The 20402-nt window shown below is 38.5% G+C and overlaps 1 protein-coding gene across 1 annotated transcript; it reads left to right on the top strand.

Annotated features, from left to right (window-relative positions):
* The first annotated feature begins 3490 nt into the window (after window positions 1-3490).
* C1D (C1D nuclear receptor corepressor) lies at window positions 3491-20165 on the top strand. Its single transcript, XM_037048070.1, has 5 exons — window positions 3491-3581; window positions 15357-15503; window positions 16236-16302; window positions 16624-16679; window positions 19314-20165. Exons 2-5 carry the CDS (start codon window positions 15366-15368, stop codon window positions 19476-19478), a joined length of 426 nt encoding a protein of 141 aa, XP_036903965.1. The 5' UTR covers window positions 3491-3581; window positions 15357-15365; the 3' UTR covers window positions 19479-20165.
* Window positions 20166-20402: the final 237 nt, after the last annotated feature.

Genomic DNA, 20402 nt, shown 5'->3' with positions numbered 1-20402 from the left:
CAATGCAGTGGTTTTGAAATGTTCTTGGCAGGTATTTTCTTTCCCTGTGACCTGAGGTTTTGGATAACTTCTTCTCTCCTAGTTTTACTGAGATATAACTGACATATAACATTATATAAACTTAAGGTGTACAACGTAATGATTTGGTATAATGCCTGGGGGATCCCAACAAACCCAAAATTATCTTCTGGAGGGTGGGCCCTTTGTAGTACAGGCTTTCCCTGCTAGGTTAGTGTTCTAGGAACCCATCTGTGTCAGCGTACCAGCTGGTGGTGTTGTGAGAGGCTGCATTTGGCTTCAGTGAAGTTTTTTGAAGACTTTTTCAGTGTGTTTGCCCATTTTATGGTGGGTGATTTACCAGCACATCTGCCTGCACCACACTGAGTGTTCAGCAGTTTTTGACCAAAAATGGCATCACCCCAACCCTTCCCCATCCTACCATGCCCCACCTACCCTATTCACCTGACCTTACCCCAAATGATTTTTCTTTTGTTTCCCCAGACAAAAAAAAAGTCCTCAAAGGGAAACATTTTGCTTCTGTGGGAGAGGTGAAAAAAAAAAGGCTGCAGAGTCACTAAAAAGTATCAAAATCAATGAATTCAGAAAGTGTTTTGAGCAGTGGAAAAAAGTCCTACATCAAATAGAGAGTATTTTGAAGGTGATTGAAGTTTAAATATGTAATAATAAATACACAACTTTTAATAAATAAGTTTCATTTGGGGGGTTCCCCCTTGCATATTACAAAGTGATTACCACTATAAACTTAATCAATGTCCATCAGTTGGCATAGTTACAATATTTTTCTTGTGATGACAACTTTTAAGATCTATTCTCTTAGCAACTTAAAAAAATAATTTTGTTTTTTCTTTTTTTAAACTTTTATTTATTTTATTTTTAGAGAGAGGGGAAGGGAAGGAGAAAGAGTGGGAGAGAAACATCAATGTATGGTTGCCTCTCATGTGTCCCCTACTGGGGACCTGGCCTGCAACCCAGGAATGTGCCCTGACTGGGAATTGAACCAGTGACCCTTTGCTTCACAGGCCTGTGCTTAATCCATTGAGTTACACCAGTCAGGGCTTCTGAGCAACTTTTAAATATGCAATACAGTTTTTTAAAACTATAGTCACCACGCTGTGTGTTACATTCCCCTGACTTACTTATTTCATAACTGGAAATTTGTACCTTTTGACTCCCTCACCCATTTTGCCCACCTCCAGCTCTGCCCTTCCCCACCCCCCTCAAACAGACATGCATCTGGCAACCAGCAATCTTTTCTCTGTATCTATGAGTTTGGTTTCTCTAGATTCCACTGGGTGGCTTTTCTCTCCCCATTGCTTGTTAACCAATACTCAAGCATGAACCAGGAAGGTTTAAATGTTGAAATCAGGTGTTATAGGAGAAAAAAGTGCAGTGAAGATAGACAATGGGAGAGTAAAGTAGAGGAAAGGGGAGGGGAAAAAAAGGGGAGGGTGGTATTCCCAGTGGTGAATTTGAATGTAAGTTCCATAAGGGGAGGCAATTTTTTCACTCCTGTACAGGTAACATGTAGAATAGAGTCTGGCACATAATGGGAACTCAGTAAATATTTGTTTAACAAATCATGGGATTGTGGTGCTAGTGTAGTGCAGATGGTCCAGTGTACAGCAGCTGAGGAGGTGTGCCCTTCAGATGTCCTTTAGGAAAGAAGTTACCATTTGGTTGTAGAAGTGCAGTTGGCTGGCAGCCTCCAGCTGGTAGCACCTTTAGCCTCTGCCTCTGTTTTTAAGCTGAGCCATGATCTTGCCAATGACTGAACACAGAGGGCGGTACCATCGCCTCACTGTTTCTCCTCAGTGTAGTCTCCTCTAAGGGGCATTCTGGGCTTTAGAACTTACCTTGGAATTGGCTAAGACCTGTGAGATGTTCATCCTGGTCTGAGGCTTTTTGCCCAGTCCTGCTTCCTCCCTTTTTATCTTTTAATGACCATCCCCATAAACCTCTTACATTTTTAACTCCATTTCCATATTCGCTTCCTGAAGGACCCAAGTGATGAAAAGATGTGACAATTTGCTGAAAAGCCTCAGTGTCATCTTGGTGTAGGGCAATCTCTCAGGCTCTGGTTTATTCTGGGTGGTATTTCAGTCTTTAACACCATGAAGAGTATTAAGAGTCTTTGACACTCTTTGTGGTAAGGTTAGTTACCCGACTTCCAAGGACAGTGCACCTTCTGTGGTCTGTGGACTGGTGTCAGTCCACGAACTATTCATTATCTGTCTGTTCTTTATCTGAGAGGAGTTCAGAAGTTGAGAATAATCATTTATAAACTTTTATGGCGACTTGGCATTGCTGCAGTAGCTGTGACTGGTAAACTGAGTTTCTTGAATAGGGTATGGATTAGTTTGTGTGTTGTTGAACTCACATGTTGAGTCCCAGGAGGTCTCCCATGAGGTGTAAATTGTGTGCTAGTCAAATGTAGTAGGACCACATTGCACCTTGTGATATTTTAAAATTGGCTTGGTAACTGTGAGCCTAGCAATGTATAAAATCTTGAATTTATTGCTTTCATCAGAAGATAATTTCACTTTGTCCTGGCTGGCTAGCTCAGGATTAGAGCGTCATCCCAGTATGCCAAGGTTTTGGATCTTCAGTCAGGGCACATACAAGAAGCAACCAATGGATGCATACATATGTGAGTAAGCGGAACAACAAATTAATGTTTCTTTCTCCCTCCCCACTCTCTCTAAAAGTCAATTAATAAAAATAAAAAAGCAAAACAAAACAGAGGAATAGTTTAGATACATTGCCCTCCACTAGAAGCTACTGTAATCTGGCTAGGTTAGAATTATGAACCAGAAGATAACTCATGTGCTACTTAAAAAACTTTAGGTATTGACATACAGGGTGTTTGTTCAAAGCTTTTTGTTAAATAAATTACCATTGCGAAATAAAGGGTTATGAATGTAAAAATGGTGCTTAACTGCTTACTACACTTTAAATGAACAGTATGTGCAATTTTTGCTATTTTTTCATGTCCGTTCTGTGTTTACTGAAATATTTTGCTTCTTTAAAGTAATCCATTTTTACTGCATTTTACAAAAGCATCTCTTAGCGATGGATTGAAAAAATAAAGAACTTGTCGTTCACTACCGATAATTTGGGAAGCTGCTTTTCCGAGGCTCATTCTGGAGACAGTGGGAATGTAGTAGGAACTATGGACCTGGGATGAGCTTTGTAACGAACATTTTTAAGCTTAAGCTTAAGCTTAAGTAACATTTTAAGCTTAAGTAACGAACATTTTTTTTTTCTAGTTAAAAAAGCTCAACCTGTATTAGGGGCTTTAACCAAACAGAAATCTAGAGAAAGTTGTCCAGCGTCTCAGCCCAAGCTCCTCCCACCACTTTAGCCAGAGGCACTGTACAACGGTTCCCTTGGAGAGCGGAGGTTGTCAAAGGAACTGAGGGGCGGAGCAAGCAGCAGAGGGGCGGGGCAAGCAGCGTGAGGTCATCACAGAGCGGCGCTGACTCGACTGGCAGAGAGGGCGCCTCGTTGACGTCACGGCCGCCGGACTGCTTTCCGGGAGACGCGAGTGGAAGGCTAGTGAGGTATTATTTGGACCTGGGTTTTGCGTTTTTCTCGTTCTCTGCATAAGTTGTCTTCTCCTGTGCTGGGGTACCCCTCTCATCCTCCGGCTGGCTGTGAGGAGGGAGGTTGGGCCTCATAGCGTTCTGCGAACGTGAGCTCGCTCAGCTGGGCGCTGGGGAGAGCACTGTTGCGGGACCCCCACTTTGCTTGTCCTGGGGCGGCTTCTAGATCTTGGTTTACTTGGTCCCCTCACGTCTCTCTGGGCCCAGCCTTTCGCTTTTTATACTCTTCGTAGCTCCACCCCTCAAATATTGGAAGGCGGAGAGTTTAAAAACATATGACTTCACAATTCATTTTCAGCTGCCTTTAATCTTTGTTTAAGGAAAAAAGGCAAAAGGGAGAGCTTCGGGGGAGTCACTTGCCTGTGTCACCCACGTTTAGCGTTCACATTCATGATTAGGAACTTCCCTTGCTCTGTTAGCTCACCCGAGAGGGTGGACTAAATTTGACCTTCAGCTGAAATCTGTAGTGCAGGGCCAAATGTAGAGCTCTTTGCCCCTAGTTAAGGAGTAGTTAATTTATACAGTCCTAAAATGACATTCGGCCCTTTGAAGGCAACCGCCAGGCTGATTTGGGCCCAGGTGAAAATGAGTTTGACACCTCTGCTGTCGTGGATAATCGCAAGATAATGGTTTTACTTTATGGCTCAGGAATGTTCAGTATGATTTAAACTTATGTACGCTGTTTGAAAAGATCTTTAACGGCTTCCTGTTGTTGACTGATGTTCGGGTTTGGCTTGATAAAGACGTAGCTAACCCAGTGAGCTGTTTGCTACCCACGTGTTAACCTCATTTGGACTGTGGTAGTAGATTGAACCTGAGACTTCACCGTATGTTGATGTTGGATCTGAAAATAACTAGATACCCGCTAGTGAAACTCAGAGAGCTGCTTGTGATTGTCTGAAGTGATGAATCTCGTTTGTTGAAAGATAAAAGAATGAGAATGTGGAAAATATTTTTTAAATAATAAAACAATTCTTAGTCAAAATATGTTATTGCTGACTTCAAATAGCTGTGTTGGGTATATTATCCAACACAGAGGTGTTGTATTATCCTGTTCATAGGTGATGGTTTTTCACGACTTTTTACCTGGCTCTTTATGTGTGTTATCTCAGCTGCTCTTTCCAAACAGGTAACCATTTTGTGTGGCTCTAAATAGTTAACGTTAGATTAAGGTATTGATTATTTTCACTTCACTAAAATAATACTACTAATGTGTTGATGCTTATTGGGCCATCACTATTCTAATAGCTTTTATCTATATTCATTTAATCTACACAATAGTCCTGTATACTGTTATCATTATTTTAGAGATGAGAAAATGTGATAAGCAAATTACATGGTTTTAGAAGGTAATTTTGCTGATGTATAATTTTGAAAATACATCAAATTAATCATTAGAATTAAACAATAGAAGTAAATTCATTGCAGTCTGATGTAATGATCTCAATCTTTAGCAACCTCTTTGTAATTTATATCATTCTGTTATCAGACTTTGGGATAAAATTGTTTTCAGAGGTTAATACCTTTAAAAGGATGAAGTCTATTTTTTCTCAGAGGTTTTACTGTAAGTGTGAAGGAGCTTTACTAGTAAAACTAACATGGACTGTCTGCCAAAGACAGTAGTATTTATTGAGATTGTTGTATGTACATTGCACTATTATTTTCTAAGATGCTTCAGTGCAACAAAATCATTACACTAACAGAATTCTGGCACAACATCTGCAGATGTCTCTCTAGGTCCAAAAAAAAATTATATGTTGGCTTTGTTCTCTTACTTAGTTCATCATTATGTGTAACTCTGTTTGGAGTAGGGATGAAAACAGGCCCAGAATGTACATTACATTTTTTTTCTTTTTGATCCACGTGGCAACTTCCTGATATTTGTAAGTCTAAGCTCTAATGTGATATTAAGATTCTCCAAATTTGGTTCTGATTTACTTTCATTTTAGTCACTTAACAAATAGTTACTAAGTACCTGCTATGTGGCAAGACATTGTTAGTCATGTGGAGATACAAATATCATACTATGTGAATCCTGCCTGTGGTTGAATAACCAGTGGAAATTTCTGAGCAGAGGAGTGATATGATCTGATTCAGATTTTTAACAGGATCACTCTCGCTGCCTTAAGAACAGATTGTTAGAGATTGTGGTAGGTGAAATCCAGGAGACTCATTAGGAAGGTATTGTAAGAATTCAGATGAGTTGGTGGTGGCTTCACAGGATGGAAAGAAGTGAATGTGGTTAGTAGCAGTTCTATTGTGGATGTGTTTCACGGATAAAGGTAACAGATTTGTTTATGGATTGACTGTGGGTTGTAAGTGTAAGGTGATTGTCAAGGGTTTGGGCTTGAGCAGCTGGAAGGATGGAATTGCCATTAACTGAGAAGTGGAAAACTATGAGAGGATCAGGAGTGGGGGGGAAGATTAGTTCAGTTATGATGCGTTAGGTTTGACGCATCATCCAAGGGGAGATGTTGAGTAGGAGTTGAGTCTGGAGTCCGGTGGGGAGGTCACTGCTGGAAAAGAACATCTGGGAGTTATCAGTGAATATTTGGTATATAAAGTTGTGAAACTGGAGATGATCACCAAGGAGTGAATGTAAACAGAAAAGAGAAGCAGTAGAGGACCCGAATCCTTAGGCAATTTTAGATTCCTTAGGTTTGAGGTGATGAACTAGTGAAGGGACATAATGAACAGCTAGTGAGCAACAAGGATGATTTTGAGAGTCTGGTGTTGTGGAAGTGTTGTGTTCTAGTTTGTCTGTACAGCTGGTGTACCAAGTAAAAGGATGCATATGTACAGGTATGCTTACATGCGTATGTACAGGTATGCTTCCACACTCAAGTATATATCTTGCTCTTCAACTTTCATTCACATTAATATATCCTAGGACTCTACACTTTACCGCATACCTTTTCAATGCTGCAGAGTTTCTTGTTTGAATATATCATAATTTATCAACCAGTTCTTGTCAATGGGCACATAGGTTGTTCCCATTTTAAAGAGTGTCGCAGTGGATGCCCTGGAAGATTATCTTGTGTGAAAGTATATATTTTGATAAGTAAAATTGCAGGGTCAAAGAATTTGTCCATATGTCATTTTGAAGCAAAGTGCCAAATTGCCCCGCAGAAATGCTCAGTTTACACTCCAATTAATAGTGAATGAGAGGCTGTTTCTCCTCACCTTTGCTCATACTGGGGACTATCAATCTTTTAAATTTTTGCTTGTTTGACATGAAAAATTGCATCTTGTTTTGTTGATGTATGTTTCTTTAACTACGAGTAAGATTGAGTAACTTTATGCTTATTGGTCATCTGGATTTCTTTATTTGTGAGCTGCATGTTTTCTTTGTTCATTTTTCTTTTGAGTTGTAGGGTTTTTTAAAATTGATTTCTAGGAGCTCCTTTTATCTGTATTTATATTGCAAATATTTCCCCCTAGTTTTTCATTTGACTTCAAACTTTGCTGGTTTTTAAATTTAGTTTCTCATGCATACATTTTTATAAGAGCCAGGTAAGTATGTAAAACTTTAGGATATTTTTAGAAGGAAATTTGTGACATTTGTAAAATAATTATAGACACCCTGAAATGTCAGCCTTTGTTGGAAATGTTAGAAACACAAACCTCATTTGAAGCCACAGGATCTGTCATGATTTCATGAGTTTTGTTTAGCAGCTGTCACAGATCTGGTAGCCCTTGGTGACCTGCCTTCCCCTCACCTTCAGTTACATTTGGGATTGAGATGAGAAGTGATAGAGCTGCTGAAGCATCCTAGGCTATACTTCAGGTTTAGGTGCCCCCAGTTTATGAACAGAATTGTATTCTAAACGTTAATTTGTGAGTTAGCTATCTAATCTACCTTATTTCACTATAGAAATAACATATGTAGGCTTGTTATCCTTGTTCTCAAAGTGTAATTAATCCATGAAGACTAGGTTTTTTTTTTTTAAAGATTTTATTTATTTATTTTTAGAGGAGAAGGGAAGGAGAGAAGGAGAGAAATATCAGTGTATGGTTGCCTGTCGTGTGTCCCCCGCTGGGAACTGGACTGCAACCCAGGCGTGTGCCCTGACTGGGAATTGAACCACGATCACCTGGTTCGCAGGCCTGCGCTCAATCCACTGAGCTACACCAGCCAGGGCTTAGTTTTTTTTTTTTAAAGCAAATTCAAGACAGTATGTAATTTTACACAGGGACACTTTTTCTGATAAAACTATAATGCTATTTTCATAGATGACAAAATTACCAGTAATTTCTTGGTGTTTTCTAATACTCAATCCATGTTCATCTTTCTCTCAAAACTATCTTTGTACACTTAAGTTTATTTGAATCAAGATCCAAACAAGATCTATACATTCCATTTGCTTGTTACATCTCCTAAGTCTCCTTTATTTTTTCTTTCTCCACTGCCTCCTTTTCCTTTTCTCTATTTTTTCCTTCATGCCATTTACTTGTTACAGAAACCAGGTCAATGTCCTGCGGAGTATTTCTCATTCTAGATTAGTCTCTTTGCTTTCTGGTGATTTTAACTTGTTTCCCTATCCTCTTTGTTTTCTGTAAAATGGAAGTTAGCTCTAAAAGCTCAATTAAGTTCAGATTCAACTCTTTTGGGAGGTTGGAAATGCTGTATACAGATGATGCCATGTACATCATATCGCTTCCCATCAGGGGGTTCTTAATACGTGTGTGTCCAGCTCCTAGTAACATGAAGAGAGATCGGTGTGTTCAGGTAGTGTTGTCCTCACCGCTCTCCTGTGACTTCACCATCATCCTTTTATCTGTTGGTGAGCATTGCTGCAATTTACCATTTCATTAGGGGTTGCAAAATGGTATTTTGAAAAAAAGTTGTGATTCCTTTCACATTTGTTGGCTGGAATCTGAAATCTAGTTTTATGACTTGGGAACCTGACAATCAAGAATACCGAGTTGCCGTGGGAAAATGCTGGCAGAAAGCAACCTGAAGTGCCAGGAGTACCCCTTCCTGTGCTGCAGTTCTGGTGGCTTGGAGGGTGTGGTGGTCTTCCTGATGCGGCAGCGGGGCCGGAGTGCTGGCCCCAGATACACAGTGAAGCATCAGGCCGGGTGTTGCTGTGAAGGTATTTGTAGGTGTGGTTAAAATCCACCGTCAGTTAACTTTAAATTAGGGAGGTTATTCTGGCTAATTCAGCGGACTCCGTCAGTGGAAAGGCTTTAGGAGCAGGGCTGAGACTTCCCTGACAGGAGGAGCACTCCTCCTGTGGACGGCAGTGTCAACTTGTAACCCGGAGGTCCAGCTGGCCCTTCCTCGAAGGCCTGACCTGCAGATTTTGGAGTTCCTTAGCCAGCCCCCACAATTGCGTAAAACAGTTTCTTATAATAAATCTCTTCATATGTATCTCCTACTGGTTCTGCTGTCTAGCTGATCTCTGGCTGGCACCAGCAGCAACCCTGACTCTTGTCTCTGACAGAATGGGGTGGGCTCTGGGGCTAAGAGTCAGAGGACCTACTTAGAATTAGCACATAATGAATTTCTCAGACTGGGGCTCCTGAGAGATGGGGAGCTGAGCAAGACGGCAGGCTGAAAGGACAGGTGTAAACTGGTACTGTTCTGGGCACACAGAGGCATAGAATCGTTCTGTGTGTCAGCCACTGGTGATAAAACATCAGTGTGACACCGCCCCTCAAGTTACTTGCAGTCAAAGGGAAGTCCGGTAAGTCAACAGATACTACCAGATGCTGTTTTAAGTGACATTGTTTTTCCAGACAGCATGAGAGGGTGGCAACAGAGGGTTAAAGGTCAGAGTGACATGGCATGTTTGGACAACTGCCATCGTGGCTGCGACCTTAGGATTGGAAGAGGGGAGCCATGAAAGATGGGGTTAGTCGGACAGGCAAGGGTCGCAATCATAATGGGCTTGGCCTCTGTTCCTTTGAGGTTTGGAATTTATGTCTCTGATGGTGGGGGCAGTTGCAGAATTTTAAGCTGGGGCATACAATGGCCAGAGTGTCTTTATAGAAAAATCATATTTTGTAACATTCTACAATTGACAGTGCCAAAAAATTGATAGTAGGAAGACTACTCAAAAGCTCTCAAGAAAATTTAGTGAGAAGGAGGGAAGCTTGTGGTGGTAGGAGACTAAGGCTGCCTGTTGATGAGACTGATTGGATTTGGGGCCTGAGAAAGGAGCGAGGGGTGACTCCCTGGGTCCTGGCTGGACTGACCTCCCTGAGGTAGAGAATCCAGGGGAAGGAAAGGGGGTGACTTCAGGTCTGTGCGTGATGCTCTGTATCCTCCTTTTCTCCCGTGGGTGCTGTGGCTTCCATGACCAGGGAGAGCAGGGAAGGAGTGACAGCATCCCATAGGGATGACTGGGCAAGGTTTCCCCTTCTCTGCCCCTTAGCCTCAAGCAGACCCTACTGAGGGCTGAAGAGAAGCACATGCTCTCATGCCTTCTCCTGGTTTTCACCTCTGCAGTCAGGCTCTAGAAGGATAGAACCCCAGACAGGAGCGAGGAGCAGAGATGAGTTTTTTCCTTCTTTCTCTTTGTACATTTTACCATGAACAACCTTGGGCAAGTCATTGAATGAAACTCAGCTTCCTGTCTGTGGGGGGTAGATGAGTTAATGTGTGTGGTGTGCTTAGAATAGTGCCTGGCTTGTAGGCAGTGTTCAGAAGTCTACGATGCTGCTAGGACCACACGCTGCTTCATCCTGGGCTCCCAGCAGCGAAAGGAACAGAGGGAAATTTCTGCAGTTCCCTCCCGCAGCTTTTCCTGTGCAAGGAGCCAGTATTCAGGAACCGTCCATATAAGATGTTAGAGAAAATTCATTTGATATGGTGGGAATCTCTTGTCATAGAAGAACTTTTATTTCTTAGTCTGCCTTGCCTTTTTTTTTTTAAGTTAGGTAAAGGGCAAGTGGTTCAGTTCAGATTTAATGAGGGTAATTATTCTTAATTACTGCCTTGCTTTCAGTGTTCACCCTAACCCATTAAACAATGTATAACTACTTGTTTATTGGGGCTTAGGGACAGGGAATAATTGCAGGAAAAATCCCCATTTTGATTCTAGAGAGGGAAAATATTTTCTATAGAAGAATTGGATGAAAAAATTATGTTTAAATAAAGGCCTTTTTTGGTGTTTTCATACATGCAGTGTTTGTTAAATCCAAAATATTTTTTAGAATATGCCTTTATTTAAATTTAATGATTATTTTTTACTACAAATTTAGCATGCCTTATGAAGTAATGAAACTTAAACAATGAAGAATGAAGAGTTAAAAAAAATGGTCTGCTTTGATCCTACTCCCTAATTCCTACCCCTTCTCAGAGTGAATGTCTATATTTTATGTTTCCTTCAAATCTTTCTTCATATCTACAGGTACAGGTTTTTAAAAACAAATGGCATGCACTAGATACATTATATGTTACATACAATGTTCTATGACATTTTCACCACTTCTCATTATGTGTTACTACATAAACATTTACTTCTTTCTTTTCTTTTTACTGTGAACAATATTTTATTTAGTCATTTTTATTTACAGCTGAAACTCTGGGAATTCAAAATTAACATTCATCCTTGCCTGTGCGCTTCTTACAGACATCAGGCAAAGTTTCAGCCTTGTGCTCCTCGTTGTTCTGCTGGGATTTAGCCAAATGAACCTTTATGAGCTGGCTTATTTTTAGTATTGTTTTGGTGGACGTACTGCAATTCATTTAGCTGTTTTCCTATTGATGAATAGATTTTCCCCCAGTATTTTGTTATTGGTTATTTATTCAACAGATGTTTATTGACTGCCAGGTAGTGCTTTGCTAGCACAAAATGAAGCACAGAAAATTCTGTTCCCATGTAGTTACCGTCTTTTGAGGTGGGCTGGCAATGAATAGAAGTATGCCAGGCGTTACTGAGGACTGTAAGGTGGAGAAGGACATGGGGAGTGCAGGGCCGTGCATTTTAAAAGAGGCTGGTCAGCAAAGGGTTACCATTAGGTGACACTGGAGTAAAGCTCTGGTGGGTAAAGCTCTGAAGCTCCTGCTTGGGGAGGAAAGGAGGAGCAGGAGATTCTGTGAAGGTGAGAAGAAGTGCAAAGGCCCTGAGGTAGGGGCGTACCTGCTGTGATGGGGAGGAGCATTGATGCCCTCCTGGCTGGTGGGGCGTGAGCCAGGGTTAGAGTGGGAGGAGCTGAGGTCCCAGAAGGAGGCAGGGAGGGCAGATTGTGTTGGCCTAAAAAGGGCTTTGTCTTACACCCTAAGTGAGGTGATAAGTAAGCCTTTGGAAGTTTCCATGCAGAGGTTTGACATAGATTTGGAGTGATCACTCTGCTTTTGCTTGATTTTAAAATACTTGGCTGGAAACAAAGAGGTCATTTAAGAGGCTATTGCAATAATCTAGGCAAAGGCCAGCAATGGCTTGGACTGCATTGGATCAGGTGGCAGCAGGAGAGGTGGTAGGATGAGGTTAGATTCTGAAGATATTTAAAGATAGGATGAGAGAGAAAAGAATTCAGGGCCTCTGAAATTTTAGGGCTGAACAATTGGAAAGACGGAGTTACCATGAAATGAGGTGGGGAAGACTGGGGTAGGCAAGATTAGGAATTTGGCTTTGAGCACGTTACGCTTGAGAATATATTACTGTTTAACCAGAGGTATTGAGTAAGCAGTTGGAAATATAGATTTGGAATTCATTCAGTAGGGAGGTCAGGGCTGGGGATATAAACCTGGGAGTCATCAGTTTATTCACGCAATTTAAAGCCCAGAGCTAACTTAGGGAGTAAATTAGAAAAGAAAAGAGAATCAAGGACAGCCCTTGGGACACTTCAAGGTTAAGAGGCTGAGTTTACGAGAAGGATCCTGCAAAAGACACCAAGAAAGCAGCCAGTGAGGTAGGAGGGAAACCAAAAAATATGTGATGCCCTGGGAACCAAAAGAAGGGAGTCAATGAAGTCAAATGATGAGAACTGACCATTAAACTTAACAATATGGCTGAGTGGGTGACCTTGACAAGAGCAAGTTTGAGTGAAAAGTAGGGGCCTGTTTGAATTAGAGTCAAGAAAGACTGGAAGGAGAGGAATTGGACTGTTGGTGTAAGCAGCTCTCTTGAGGAGTTCTAAAAGGGAGATAGAAAATGGAGCTTTAGCTGGAGGGGAATATGAAATCTAGATGTTTCTTTTGTTTCTTGTCTAAGATGGAGAAATAAAATACTTTAAGATTTATGGGTAATGGTGATCCAGCAGAGGAAAAATTGAGGCAAGAAAAGTAGGGGAAATTCAGAGAAGAGTTTGAAGGGTCCATTCAGATAAATTTGTATGCATGCGTACAAGGATTTCTGTAGGCTAGTTTCTTGAGTCAAAGGGAATGTGCACTTAAAAAATCTGTACCAATGTATATTCTACCTTCAGTATATGCCCTTGCTAACATTGAACTTTGATAATCTTTAAAATTATAACCAATCTGATGGGTGATATCTTTATTATTTTAATTTGTTTAATGCTTTTTAGGAACTCAATGTAATCTAACTAATCCTTTGTTATATTCTGGCAAAATTTTCTCCCAGGTTGTTTCTTTTAACATAGAGTTTTTTAGTTTTTATGTAGTTAAGTCCGTCAGCCATTTCATTTTATAGCATTTGGATTTCATTTGGATTATATAAATATTTTATATGATGTTTTAATATGTTTATTCATTTACCTTTTGCATTTATCTGGAGTTTATTTTTGTGTATGTTATAAAATAGGTGTCTGAGTTTTCCATCTTTTCCTGTGTTCTTAACCAGTTAAATGCCACAAGAATTAACCATTTCTTGAAGGTTTGGAAGAAACCACCTCTAATAGCCTTTAGATTTGGATCCCTTTTGGAGGGTGGATCTTTGACTTCCTTTAAATTTTTTCCTTATGGTTAATTATTTATTTGTTTATATACTTCTTTTAGGTTATTTTTGGTAATTGATTCTTTTCCCCCAGCACTTCATTCTTTTTATTCGTATTTTCAAATTTATTAGTTTATGGTTTTACATGAAGGGAAGAAATACTGAGTTCCATATTTGCAGTATGTCCCTTTTTTCAGTGTTACTATGGACTTATTTTTACATTTCTTCTATCATTTTGGGGAGGTTTTGGGAGGGATGAGAGGGAAATTTATGTTTTCAGTTAGCCTTTTGAAATAGAAGTCCCTTCCTTCCTGCGTGCTTTTCTTTTATCCTAGTCCTTTGCCCGATTGCTGGTTGCACAGCAGTTGGATGGTGACTTTACAGTGCAAGTGGTGGTAGTCGGGTGCTCGTTGCTTTTTTTGTGAGTGAACCCAGATGTCTCAGTGGAATATGTACTCGTTGAATAGAAATGTTGATATATTGCATCTAAAATTCCAATAGTACTTTTTAAACTAAAATTACATAGTCACAACACTTAGAACTATAAGGGTCTTTTATAGGTCATTAGACCATTTTATGAATGAGGTATTTGAGGCCCAGAGAGAGTCAGTGATTTGCCTAAGGTGACAAAGTCAGTGATCAAGCAAGATGGAAAGCCCCTCTTTTTACTTTAATTCTGCTATGCACTGTGCTATTTACCACATTCTTGCTGTTCTCTTTAGTTACATCATATGAAAGAGGTATTTTTCAGCTAATGAAAAAAATTTTTAAACCCAAAGATGGTGTGTATGGCTTTAGAATTGCTTGTGAAATTTGGTCTTAGATACCATATGAAGTACATCGATGTTGATTTTGCTTTTTCTCACATAGATATTAAATATTATGATTAAATGTGAATTTTAAAAGAATGGGCTGTCAAGGTATGCTCTAGCCTAATTGAAAACCATATAGTTTATTTCTCCCCAGTTTCCTTTTTTCTGCTTATGTGATTTATGGACTCTTTGAATTTCTTAATATTTTAGAGAAGCTTAAGGAATACACACACACACACACACAGACACATATATAAATACAGGCTTGAAAAATGATTTTAGTGATAAATAGTCATAAGATTACTTCAGACCTAGGATTTCTCATATTTTAGTGTAATATACCATGGTACAAGATCAACACCTAAATTTAGAAGGGCTAAAATATATATGTTCTTCAAAAAAAGAGCTTTGCTTATTATTTTTTCAGCAAACATTAGGGGATATACTTTGACTTCCACAGAAATTTTTACAAAAATTTTACTTATTAATTTTAGAGCGAGAAGAAGTGGGAGAGGGGAGAGGAAGACAGAGACAGAGAGAGAGAAAAAGAGACAGAGAGAAACATCAATTTGTTGTTCCACTTACTTATGCATTCATTGGTTGATTCTAGTATGTGCTCTGACTAGGGATTGAACCTGCAGTCTTGGTGTATTAGGGTGATGCTCTAACCAACTGAGCCACCAGGCCAGAGACAAGAGGAAGTTTTTTAAATGTAGGATTTTGATTGTTTACATTCCATGTTTGGTAGTCATGTTTAGTCCTTGAAAAGCGTTTTGAGTTCAATATATGTAGCATTAGTAAACTTGGGTGGGTCTATTTCCTGTTCTCCACCTGTGCCCCCTTCCCAAGCAAATTAAGAAGAGGGGACTTTTAGATGTAGTTGCTCTAGGATTATGTTCTAAGATTTGTTTAATTATTTTCAGGTTTTAACATTTTTAGTACTTTTGAAGTACATGGTATTGATTTTTTTTGTAACCTTTAAAGAGCAATCTCTGTCTCTAGTATGTTTTTTTTTTTATAACCTAAAGAGCAGTATCTATCTCCAGTATGGATTCTAAGAACTTACTTTTTTCCAGTTGGTCATAATGGCAGAAGAGGAAATAAATGAAGACTATCCAGCAGAAATTCATGAGTATTTATCAACATTTGAGAATTCCATTGGTGCTGTAGATGACATGCTGAAGACCATGATGTCTGTTTCTAGAAATGAGTTGTTGCAGAAGGTACTTTACAAGTGTAATTTCTACACATGTCATTCCTAAAACAGAGTGCTGTGTTAAGAGATAGATTAGTGATATATACATGGTCCTTTCCCCCTTTATTTTAATTTTATAAGTGTTTGGGTATTTCTAGGGGATAAAATAAAACTCCAATCTTAGGAAATACCTCTTAACTGTATTTTATTTTGACTTGGTTTTGGGAAGGGAAAAAAAGGACCACTCACTGCATTCTTTTCCACAGACTCTGTATTTGACCTTTTAAGTATTACAATGATGTTATCAGAGTTCTGGAAACCCTATAGGACAAAAAGAGTAAATTGACTTTGACAGTCTAAAACAAATCTCATTATGTTTCTTCTGTCTTTGGTATCGCCTGAGCATTTTAGCCTGCTTCTTATACATAAATGCATCATGTACAATGTTTATACTGATAAATTACTTTTGACATACAAAGCCCAGATCGTAACTTCTGAAATTAAAATAATTCAAAAGAATTTTTCTTGGATTATACACATTCCTTGTCTAACTAAAGATGGTACCCTGAATTGAAAGTCTGTGGACAAAAATCACTGGTTAACAAAACTTTTTCTTTTTGCAAATTATTTCCAGATCATTTGGTTATTGGATTATAAGAAGTAAAAAAAAAATGTTTCTTTGATACATTGTGCTTGATGAAAATTTAAAATATGTGACGGTTCTCAGAGTTTGAATTTCTTTTCTTTCTCTTTCTAATAGTTGGACCCACTTGAACAAGCAAAAGTGGATTTAGTTTCTGCTTACACATTAAATTCAATGTTTTGGGGTACGTATATTATTTTGTAGTTAATTAGAAAGCAAATTATTTATTGAGTCAAGAGTGATTTATTTTTTAAATGCTAGCAGTTTATACACAATTATACTTTATGACATTTTTAATAGTCAGATATTTATTTCTTTTGAGTCAGAATACCAAATGCCCGTGAGCCATGCACATAGTTATTATTACATAGAGGTTGAATAATTTAGGATTTAATCAGTCATTTGTGTGACATTTCTTTTTTGTGAGTCACTAACATTTTTTTGATTAATGCTCTTAATTAATATGCACACCATTTTATTTCATGAAAAAATCTTTCTCTTGCAGTTTACTTGGCAACTCAGGGAGTTAATCCTAAGGAGCATCCAGTGAAGCAGGAATTGGTAAGGCTCAGGGGTTTGTTTTACTTTGCCTGTCTGTCTGTTGTCGTATTCCGGAAGCTAAAGTCGCAGCACCTTTATCGTCCTAACTGTGGAGAATTTGATTATTTAGAGTTGAAATTGGGAAAGTGAGTCAGATTTCATCATGTCTTTAGTATTTCTTTTTCTTATCTCTGTCAGAGAATTGGTTTTCCATATACTATATGAATCTCTGGATGGAAAAAATATGTCATGATTCTAGTAATTATTTATAACTTCCATATTATTTTTCTTATAAATTCTTGAAATCCTGTTCATCTCTACAACTGCCCCCCCTTTTTAAAACTCTTACACAATTCTTAAAAGTATATTCTAGTTGATTTACTAGCAAAGACGGGAAAGTTTCTCCCCCACCTTTTCAATTCTTCCATTAATTCATTTTCTCAGCAGTAAAGAATCCAGTTCAGCAACAAAGCTAAAAGCCTTTTTGGCACCAGTTGTATGTGTACTGTCCAGTAATTCTGCATTAGTGACATATTTACAGCCTGTAATAAATCTTCTAGCTTTGTCTTTGTATTCCATTTGGATGTATAAGTACTGTATATAAGGTCTGGTAACTTCGTTTTTGCTGACTTCAAAAATTAAATCAAATAATCCAATTTAAAAGAGAAAAATTAGAAATCAAACTGGTGGTTACCTTCTTGACTTGGCTTTATGAATAAGGATAATAATTTGTTCTTTGTGTTTATAAAATATAAGGTAAATATGTGTGTGAATACACTTGACACTGTGTTATTGTCTTTACGTCTTATAGTAGTTGATGTATATGTCATATACAACTTAGTGAAGCATATATAACAGTAAAGTACTTGGTCATTTACGTTTTAAAAGTGAATAAACCAGAACTGTTGTCTTCATTTTGTTAATGTGTGGACTAAGATATTTTCTTCTTTTAAAATTCTTGGGGAAAAATTTATTTTTAAGTATAGACATTGTGAAAAAATACTTAAAGTAAAATATAAAGCAATATGGTGCACAGATCTTGTTCTGAGCAGTGATACTGGCTTTAAATCCTAAGAAGTATGCAATGTGTCATCTGTTTTCAACTTTCTAATATAGACTTTGCATTTGTAAAATTTCTCTCTTTTCTTTAACACAAAATTATTGGGAGTATTTTAATACTTGGTCCTGTCATTGGAAAAAGGCAAAATCATCTGTCTTCTTTCTCCCTCAAAACCCACTTTATGGAGGGGTACATTCATATTCTGGACAAGGGTTGACAAAAAGAATATATAAACCTTTTCTGCTTTTCTGGCCTTGTGGCAGACATCACTAATTGATCACAGAGTTAGTGAGTGAGAGATATAGTGAATAGGGAAAGGCACCGAAAATAGTGAATTTATTCATTCAACAAATATTTAAGTGCCTGCTAGGAGCCAGCATTATTTTGAAGTGAGGCAGTTTCCCAGTGAATAAAGCCTTTAGATGTCCCTGTCCAGTGGCAGGTGGCAGACCATCTAGGGGAGGGAGGCAATTAACACAATCAGACAAACAAACAAACAGTAAATACAGATGAATATGTGATATGTTAGGGGATATTATAAGTATATGTTACAGGAAAAAATAAGTAGTAGTACACTGTAGGGGTTGCCGTGCCTGGGTAGGAACGCCATTTTAAATGGCATCGTAGGTCTGTTAAGGAGGTTAACATTTGAATTGACGGGAAGGGGGAATTGGCGGGAAGGGAGGGAGGGAGTGGCCCTGCGGATGTTCGGCTTTGGGTCCTTTGCAGGGGAGGAGGGGGTGTGTGTTGTGAGTGTGGACTTTGGCTTTTTCTCTGAGAGAAATAGGGGGCCACGGAAAGTTTTGAGCAGAGTTGTCAGTCTTTTACAATGAAAAGGCTCTGAGGTTCTGCATTTTTGTGTGTGTGGTAATGTCACTATTTTGATTATTTTAATGAAACTTGCTTTCAAGCAGTGATCAGTCACTTACTCTGTTATTTTATGGCTCTCATTACCTTTATTTCTCCAACTGAAATATAGAATAGACTTTCATTCTGATTAATGAGCTTAGGATATTTTAATGGAATGGCAGCCTGTTCTATTAGAACTGCATATATCATTAGAAAATTTGTGCTTATCAATCAAAACTGTGAAATCGAATAAAAGATTTTATATTTTCATTCTGCTTATTATAATCGTGACACTCCAAGGGAACATAAAAAATCAGTTCTGCCTCAACCATTTTCTGTTTAGAAAATTTTTAGGAGACTTTAGTTTGTATGTTGCAAGTATATGACAGCTCTGTTTTAGATTACAGACTTTGGGTAAATAAGAGCTAATATACCGATTTAGGTTAATGCTAAATTAAGGAACATATAAACAGTTCAATGTTTATCTCTGTAGTGATGTCTTAGTATAGTTTTCCCTCCTTTGAAACACTCAGAACACTTTTGAAATGACTTTTTAATGTCTGTGTTTCCCTAGGCTATGAACTCTAGGAGAGCACGGAGCATGTTTGCCCCGCTTGCTTGTGCATCTAGCTCCACTCAGGGGTGGATACACGTCTGCTGGGTTTAGCTGAAGTACAGTACAGTGAAGCTGACTGCCGGTGAACAGCGTAGTAAATCTGTTGCTTCTCTTCTTCTCTCTCTTTTAGGAAAGAATCAGAGTGTACATGAACAGAGTCAAGGAAATCACTGACAAGAAAAAGGCTGCCAAGCTGGACAGAGGCGCAGCTTCAAGATTTGTAAAAAATGCCCTCTGGGAACCAACACCTAAAAATGCATCCAAAGTTGCCAGTAAAGGAAAAAGTAAAAAATAACCTTTTGGTTTTGATGTACGCATGTTCAAAAAGTACATAATTTTTATTGTTTTACACAAAATAGATGATGGTTATGTGCAATGTGTAGTTTAAATGTATTCCTTATTGAATTCATATATAAAATTTACATTTAAATTTGTAATGCTAAATACATTTCCCCCCAGAAGGATTAAGTTATCTTTATTGATTTTTCTATAGAGCACTGTGAGATGTTAACATTGTGGTATATTTTATATTTATAGTTTACTGTCTCTTTTGACTGGACACTTGTTTCCTTACACAGGTCAACTTTTCAAGTACCATTTTATAAGCAACTATGAAATTTAAGTTAAATGTTCTTTGTAAACATTTGTCTATTTTAAATGAATGACTTTATGAAGTAGCTTTCTGAAGGCTGAAGTTAAAATGTATCTGTTTTCACTATGTACAAAAAAAGTGAAATGACTTAACTGTCCATTTTTTTCTGTGTAGTTACTTCATGTTTTCATGATATTGGAAATTGCTTCTTTTGATATTTGAAGTGTGAATTTAAGACTTTAAGGTTACACTTTGATATTTGTCACTTTGTGTCTTAGAGTAAAATATTTCTCATTAATTATAGATGGGAAATGAGATTGTATACCGATGGCTGCATTGGGCATGATGGCTGTGTCCTGTCAATAAAGGCTGTAAATGTTGTGTAGCTGACCTGTGTATTCTTTTCTTTTGAGTAAACTTGCCCTTGAAAGTAGGAAGGTAGGTTTCAGAAATCACTAGGACCAGAAAAATTCTTGCGTTTTACTTGTGGTGCATGGTGCCCGCAGTCCCGTTGGTCCCTCTTTTCCAGACTGACGACATTCCCGAGGATCCTAGTACTGCGTGTGCGGGTGTTCGGAACAGCTTCTGTGGTGCGTGTGCTACTTAAGCAGAGGAGAAATGCAAATG

The sequence above is a fragment of the Sturnira hondurensis genome, unplaced genomic scaffold (genome assembly GCF_014824575.4).
Source record: "Sturnira hondurensis isolate 20B ecotype Veracruz unplaced genomic scaffold, ASM1482457v3 Scaffold0006413, whole genome shotgun sequence".
Taxonomy (NCBI): Eukaryota; Metazoa; Chordata; class Mammalia; order Chiroptera; family Phyllostomidae; genus Sturnira; species Sturnira hondurensis.
This window is presented reverse-complemented; position numbering and strand designations above follow the sequence as displayed.